General features: G+C 52.1%; 3 protein-coding genes across 3 annotated transcripts in view; 1 reads left to right on the forward strand and 2 right to left on the reverse strand.

The window, feature by feature from the left end:
- The window catches only part of EMWEY_00021830 (BRCA2 repeat-containing protein, putative), a gene marked incomplete at both ends in the record, with an annotated part of 9,044 nt that extends 8,667 nt beyond the window's left edge, over positions 1–377 (reverse strand). Inside the window, one exon of the mRNA XM_013477870.1 lies at positions 53–377. Coding sequence (XP_013333324.1) covers positions 53–377 — 325 coding nt within the window. The remainder of the gene's footprint in view (positions 1–52) is intronic.
- Positions 378–1,902: 1,525 nt separating this feature from the next.
- On the reverse strand, positions 1,903–4,200 carry EMWEY_00021840 (hypothetical protein, conserved; the record flags this gene model as incomplete). Its single annotated transcript, XM_013477871.1, has 1 exon — positions 1,903–4,200. The coding sequence occupies one exon, from the start codon at positions 4,198–4,200 to the stop codon at positions 1,903–1,905; it is 2,298 nt and encodes a 765-aa protein (XP_013333325.1).
- An 883-nt stretch (positions 4,201–5,083) lies between these two features.
- EMWEY_00021850 (hypothetical protein, conserved) overlaps positions 5,084–7,500 on the forward strand; it is a gene marked incomplete at both ends in the record, with an annotated part of 6,577 nt that continues 4,160 nt past the window's right edge. The window contains 4 exons of the mRNA XM_013477872.1: positions 5,084–6,037; positions 6,149–6,313; positions 6,529–6,595; positions 6,838–7,500. The exon at positions 6,838–7,500 is cut by the window's right edge and continues 360 nt beyond it. Coding sequence (XP_013333326.1) covers positions 5,084–6,037; positions 6,149–6,313; positions 6,529–6,595; positions 6,838–7,500 — 1,849 coding nt within the window. The remainder of the gene's footprint in view (positions 6,038–6,148; positions 6,314–6,528; positions 6,596–6,837) is intronic.

Here is a 7,500-nt window from a genome sequence, read left to right on the forward strand (position 1 = left end):
GCAGCAGCAGCAGCAGCAGCAGCAGCAGCGGCTGCTGCTGCTGCTGCTGCACCTGCTGGTGTTAGCTGTGTCTCTGCATCTGGATCAACACCCCACAAATCATCAGTAGGGATATCATAGCCATTATACACCTCAGCGCTGCTGCTGCTGCTGCTGCTGCTATTGCTGCTGCTGCTGCTGCTGCTGCTGTGATTGGTGGTGGTGGTAACGTTTGCTGCGATACTGCTGTTGTTGTTGCTGCTGCTGCGCCTCCTGTTGTTGCTGCTGCTGCTGCGGCGTCTGCTTAAGGGAGGAGGCAGCAGCTGTGTCTCTGCTGCTGTGTCTTCCTCTGATGAGGAGTCAGCTGTCCAAGCTAGATGCAGCGCACGCTCGCTCATCTGCTGCTGCTGCTGCTGCCAGCAGCAGCAGCAGCAGCAACAGCAACAGCAACAGGACCACTAGTACCGGCACTAGTAGCCCCAGCAGCAGCAGGAGCAGCAGCAGGAGCAGCAGCAGGAGAAGCAGCAGATGTTATATAGTGTATATATATTAAATATTTCTTTTGCTGCATGCAGAAAACAGCAGCAGTGTGGGGCCACCCTCGTGCTGCTTCTGCTGCTGCTGCTGCAGGGGAAAAAAAGATATTTGCTGCTGCTGTTGGTACTATTGAGGTGTATATACACCTAAATAATTAATAAATAAATAATAAATAATAAAAAAAAAACAAATAATAGAGAAAATAAGTAAGAAGAAAAATCCTTAGGGGGGCCCCCTACTGTGGTGGTGTGTTACTAGAGGGAGGCCCCCTTGGGTACTGCAGCAGCAGCAGCAGCAGCAGCAGCAGCAGCAGCAGCAGCAGCAGCAGCAGGAATTGTTTTTGTTCTTTATTGTTTAACGTTTATCCTATTATTTATATTTATTTATTTATTTATTTTATTTATTCTTTTTATTATAATTAAATAAATAAAGAAATAAATAAACCCTGTATATGCGGTGTATACGCAGCTCCTATTATATACGTAAACCCTAAACCCTAAACCCTAAACACTAAAAACTAAACCCTAAACCCTAAAACTTGCTGCAGCAGCAGTTGTTGTTGTGCTGCAGCAGCAGCTCGTGTCTCCTTATGCAGTTGTCTCCTTCGGTTGGGGAGTACACACGCCCTAAACCCTAAACCCTAAACCCTAAACCCTAAACCCTAAACCCTAGTTGTGTCTTCGTTTTCCTTTCTCAATCCGCACTATTTGCATGCACAACAGCCCCAAAAGTTGCATACAAGGGAACAAAACAAAAAAAAAAAAAAAAAAAAAAAAAAAAAAAAAAAAAAAAAAAAAAAAAAAAAAAAAAAAAAAAAAAAAAAGAAAATTTATTTAATTGAGTAAAAAAGGAGACAAATTATACAAAAAAAAAAGAACACTAATAATATACCCTCTTATCCTTAGCTAGCTAGCTAGGTAGCTAGCTAGCAGCAAGAAGGACAGAGAAGAGCCGCCCGCTGCAGGCGGGTAGCTAACTAACTATATAGGTAACTACTTAGCTAGCTAGCTAGCTAGCTAGCTAACTGGCTAGCTAACTGTATAGCTAGCTAGCTAGATGGCTAGCTAGCTAGGAGGCTAGCTAGCTAGGTGGCTAGCTAGCTAGCTAGCTAGGTGGCTAGCTAGCTAGCTAGCTAGCTAGCTAGCAAAGGAGACTGTTTGCTAACAAGTTAAGGAGATACACAGGCAGAAAAAACGCTAAGGCAAATAACTCCTCTCTGCAGCTGCAGCAGCAGAGGAGCAGCAGCAGCAGCAGCAGCAGCTGCAGCAGCTGCTGCTGTTGCTGTTGTTGTTGCTGCTGCTGCTGCTGCTACAGGGAATATGGATACATTCAAACGGAGACTTCGGTCCCTCTCTTGGCTTTCCGCTGCACTCGTAGCTGCTGCTGCTACTGCTGCTGTTGTTGCTGCTGCTGTTGCTGCGGCTGCTGCAGTTGCTGCGGCTGCTGCAGTTGCTGCTGCTGCTGCAGTTGCTGCTGCAGCGGCAGCAAATTGTTGACCTCTAGTATGTCTCTAAAGAATTCATCAGGAAGCAACTCACCGTCTGCCCCCATTAGGCGTGTGGTACGCAGACTGCTGCTGCTGCTGCTGCTGCTGCTACTGCTTCTGCTGCTACTGCTTCTGCTGCTGCTGCTGCTGCTTCTTCTGCTGCTGCGCGTTGACAGGCGTTGCAGGAGGTCCTGAATGAGTGGCGTGGAGACACGCAGAAAACATATCTCATTAACACCTTTGCTGCTGCTGCTGCTGCTGCTGTTGCTGCTGCTGCTGCTGCTGGGTGCCATGTCTGCAGAACCCGGATTTGCTGCTGCTGCTGCTGCTGCTGCTGCTGCTCTTCTGTGTTTATTGATGTAGCGTATGTGTCTAAAGAAACTAAGAGGAGGCCGTGCAGCAGCAGCAGCAAATACTGCTGGCTGTACCTCCCAGTGTATCCTGCTGCTGCTGCTGCTGCTGCTGCTGTTTTGCTGCTGCTGCTGCTGCTGCTGCTGGTTCTTTGCTAAACAGGTTTGTTCTGCTAGTAGATGCAGAGCAAGCAAGAAATCATGTGGCTGCTGCAGCAGGACCTTGCTGCTGCATGCAGCAGTAATATGCTGCTGCAGCGCGGCAGCAGCAGCAGCTAAGAAATCCTTATGACTCCTCTGGTGTCTGTACACCGGTTGCTGCTGCGGCAGCAGCAGCAGCTGCTGCATGTCTGCTGCTGCTAATTGGCAAAGGAAGGAGGTGTGCTGCAGCAGACAATGACGAGATATAGATTGTGCATTCCCTGCTATCTTAACATGCTTGCTGCCGCTGCTGCTGCTGCTGCTGCTGCTGCTGCTGCTGCTGCTGCTGCTGCAGGTGTCTCCTTTTAGCAGCACGAAGTCATTCTCTATAAGACCAAAAGATTCATTAAAAGGAGAAGAAGATAAACGAATAGAGGAGACACCAGCACGGAGACACGGCACTCTTTTTGCTGCTGCTGCTGCTGCTGCTGCTGCTGCTGCTGTTGCTGCTGCTGTTGTTCCTGCTGCAGCTGGTGCTGTTGCTGTTGGTGCTGCTATTGTTTCTGGTGCTGCTGTTGTTCCTGCTGCTGCACCAGAAGGAGGGCTCCTTGCTGCATGACCAGATTGGGCCCCCACAGCAGCAGCAGCAGCAGCAGCAGCAGCAGCAGGTGGAGCAGCAGCAGCAGCTGCTGCAGCAGGTGCAATCCCTGCATAGAATTTGAATGCTTGCTGCATAAGAGTCCTAGGGAAGGGAGCAGCAGCAGCAGCAGCAGCAAAAGAAGGAGACAGCAGCAAGCTGCTGCATGCAGCTGTCTCCTCTCCTAGCAGCACAGTACCACCACCACTAAAGCGACGTATTAATAGATGAACTCCTGCTGCTGCTGCTGCTGCTGCTGCTGGTGCTGCACCTGTTGCTGCAGCAGCACCAGGTGCTGTTCCTGCAGCATCTGCTGCTGCTGCTGCTGCTGCTGCATTTTTATCTGCCGATGCGCCAGCGGAGGCAGCAAGCTCTGTCTCCTCAGCTCTATATGAGTCCAAATGTTGCTGCTGCTGCTGCTGCTCTTGTTGCTGTTGCTGCTGCTGTTGCTGTTGCTGCTGCTGCTGCTGCTGCTGCTGCTGCAAGGTGTATTGCCTCAGTGTCTTGAGTACAGAAGGCGCTGCATGCTGCTGCGGCTTCCCGCTTATACCAAAGATAAAACAACTACCGAAGCGTCTGCTGCTGCTGCTGCTGTTGCTGCTGCTGTTGCTGCTGCTGATGCTGTTGTTGCTGCTGCTCCTGCTGCTAGTGTTGCTGCTGTTGTTGCTAGCACGGCGAGCACCAACTGAAGGATCAATTAGGAACGGAGGATGATGCAGCAGCAGTGCAGCTATCGGCCGTTGCTGCTGCTTCTGCTGCTGGTGCAGCTGTTGCTGCTGCTGCTGCTGCTGCTGCTGCTGCTGCTGCTGCTGCTGCTGCTGGTACTGCGGGAAGAGGCGGAAGAATGCCTCGTCTATGACTGCGAGTTCATAAGGATGAAGGCCAAATGTATGCAACACTAAGAATGTTCCGCGCTGCTGCTGCTGCTGCTGCTGCTGCTGCTGCTGTTGTTGTTGTTGCTGCTGCTGCTGCTGTTGCTGCTGCTGCTGCTGGAGGTGTGGTGGGTAAGAAGGTAGGGGTGTGCGGGGTGTAAAGAGATCTGCCAAAGAAGATATTCGCCGGAACAACATCTTTCGACCCTAAACCCTAAACCCTAAACCCTAAACCCTAAACCCTAGGAAACCCTAAACCCTAGCCGTAGACCAGGAAGCTCGCTGCCCATCTGGCAGTGTCTTCTGGTGGATACAGGCAAGTGTTTAGGGTGGTGTGTGTAGGGTTTAGGGTTTAGGGGTTAGTGTTTAGGGTTTAATGTTTAGGGTTTAGGGTTTAGCGTTTAGGGTTTAGGGTTTAGGTAGTTATCTAACCCTTTTTATTAGTACACCGCGTCGGCAGCAGCAGCAGCAAACGCGGCAGACAAAAAGGGTTTATATTGCATGCAGCAGAGGTAAACTCTCTATAGATAAGTAGACACAGCTGCTGCTGCTGCTGCTGCTGATGCTGCTGTTGCGGCGGCGGCGGCGGCAGTGTGGCTGCAGCAGCAGCAGCCGCAGCCGCAGCAGCCTAGTGCATGCAGCAGCAGCAGCTGCTGCTGCAGCAAAGAAGCAACTTTTGTTTTTTTAACGCTTTATTCTGCAGTGTTTGCAGCAATAAACGCAACTTAGACAGGGCAAGGGGAAGAAGACTGCTGCTGCTGCTGCTGCAGCTGTTGCTGCTGCTGTTGCATGCTAGGCATGCAGCAGCAGCAGCAACAGCTGCAGCAGCGACATTGGTAACGCAGAAGTATACAATCTTCTTCTATAGCACCAATCTTCTGCATGCTCAGCAGCAAGCATTGCTGCTGAGCAGCAGCAACAGCAGCAAAAGCAGGAGCAGCAGCTGCTGCAGCGGCAGCTGCTGCTGCTGCTGCAGCGCTGCAGGAAACTATACACGCCACGGCGTACTAGCAGCTGTAGAAGGTAGAGGTACATCAGCTGCTGCTGCTGCAGCAGCAACAGCAGCAGCAGCAGCAGGACTATGGAGAACGATAGCTCTTTAGCAGCACAGTATGCTGCTCTTGCCGCAGGGATGGGTCACCCTGCTGCTGCTGCTGCTCCTCCTCCTCTTCCTGCTGCGTCTGTGGCCGTAGGCCCAGATCAGCAGCAAGCGGCAATAGCTGCTGCTGCTGCTGCAGGAGCCACAGCAGCTGCTGGTGCTGCTGCTGCAGTGCATCGAGACACGTTGCTGCAGGGTACAACAATAGCTCATGGGGTCCTACCTATAGCAGCTGCAGCAGCAGCACCAATGCCAGGCGCAGCAGCACCAGTAGCAGCACCAGTAGCAGCACCAGTAGCAGCAACAGCAGCACCAGCTGCTATATATAATCAGAAAATAGAAGCTGCTGCTGGTGCTGCAGCAGCAGCAGCAGCAGGTGCAGCACCACTCGCATATACAGCAGGCGCGCCTATGCCACCTGCAGCAGCAACAGTAGCAGCAATAGCAGCACCACCAGCAGGAACTGCAGCAGCACCAGCAGCACCAGTTGCAGCACCAATAACAACAGCATCGGCAGCAACTGCAGCAGCACCAGCAGCAACTGCAGCAGCAGCACCAGCAGCAGCTGCAGCAGCAGCACCAGTAGCTGTTAAGTTAGAGGGACGGCCTGCTGCTCAGAAGACATCTTCTTCTAGCATCAGCAGCAGCAGCAACAGCACCGTTAGCAGCAAGAGCAGCAGCAGCAACAGCAGCAACAAGGGTGCTGCTGCTACTACTGCCCTCAAGCGCAAGGGTACTGAACGCAGCAGCAGTAGCAGCAGCAGTAGCAGCAGCAGCAACAGCAGCAGCAGCAAGGTAAAAAGGCAAAAGAATGCAACAGGGGCCTCTTCTGCTGCTGCTGCTTCTGATTCAAACAGCAGCAGCAGCAGCAGCAGCGACAGCAGCAGCGGCAGCGACAGCAGCAGCAGCGGAAGCGACAGTTCATCAGAAGATGAGGTGCGTATACACCCGAAAATATTAGGGTTTAGGGTTTAGGGTTTAGGGTTTGGTGTATGAGAGTGTGCTGTGTTGCTACTGTTGGTGCTGTTGCTGCTGCTGCTGCTGCAGGAAGAGCTTGCTATGCTGCAGCAGCAGGAGCAGCAGCAGCTAGCTCCGCTGCTGCAGCAGGTGCTGCAGCAGCTGCGCACAATGTATGACGAGCAGCTGCAGCAAGCAGCAACTTTACGACAAAAACAAATTGAATTAACGGGCATATGTCCAATTACTAATCAGGTACCTAAACCCTAAACCCTAAACCCTAAACCCTAAACCCTAATTTGTAAACGCTATACTGTAATTTGTAAACCCTAAACCCTAATTTGTAGGCCCTAAACCCTGAAAGAAGTTACGCGGATAAGGGTTTGTGTGCACTAGTGTTTGGGGCCTGCTAGGGTTTAGGGTTTAGGGATTAGGGTTTAGGGTTTAGGGTTTAGGGTTTTGTTGTTCAGGGAACTCCTAATTCTTTGTTGCTGCGGCCTCCACCTCCACATATTCCTTACACTAAACTCCTTAAATGTCATAAATTCTGTAAACCCTAAACCCTAAACCCTAAACCCTAATAAACCCTAAACCCTAATTTGCAGATAGAGGAGGGGGAAGCTTCAGCCTAGCCACGAAATGCTAAACCCTAAACCCTAATTCACAAACCCTCGTAGGGATTCCCTTTTCGTCTGTAGAGGGACACGCCACTGAATCGTTAGGGTTTAGGGTTTAGGGTCTAGGGTTTAGGGTTTAGGGTTTGTGTGTTGCTGCTGCAGTTCGTCGGCAGCGGAACCAGGTGCTGCTGCAGCGTGTAGCAGCAGCAGCAGCAGGAGAGGAGTTGCTGCTGCCTTCGTTTAATGAGGAGACAGTTGCTGCTACTCTTAGGCAGCTGGAGGCAGAGGAGGGAGCAGCAGCAGCAGCAGCAACAGATGCAGCAGCAGCAGCAGAAGCAACGAAGATGCAGCAGCAGCCGCTGCCTACCCGCCACAAGCTGCTGCACCTAAATGGCCACCGTTGCTGCAAGCGCTGCTGCATGCGCTGCACGCTGCAGCGCAGCAGCAGCAGCAGCAGCAACAGCAGCAACGACGATGATAGGCCTTTAGGTATGGTTTGCTGCTGCTGCTACTCCTTTACCCCGGTCCCTGGGGAGAGAGATGTGCTCAGCAGCTGCAGCAACAGCAGCAGCAGCAGTAGCAGCAGCAGCAGCAGCAGCAGCAGCAAGCGGTGGCAGCATAGAAGCGAACACATCTTTGGGCAAGTCACTTCGGCTTCCCACTACACCAGCGGAGACGACGGCAGCAGCAGCAGCAGCAGCAGCAGCAGCAGCAGCAGTAGCAGCAGTAGCAGCAGCAGCAGTGCAAAAGGCGGGAGCAGCAAATCTGTGGGGAAGCAGCCTTTGTCCCGGCAGCAGCAGCAGCAGCAACAGCAGCAGCAGCAGC

This window comes from Eimeria maxima, genomic scaffold (assembly GCF_000499605.1).
Source record: "Eimeria maxima Weybridge genomic scaffold, Emw_scaff209, whole genome shotgun sequence".
Taxonomy (NCBI): domain Eukaryota; phylum Apicomplexa; class Conoidasida; order Eucoccidiorida; family Eimeriidae; genus Eimeria; species Eimeria maxima.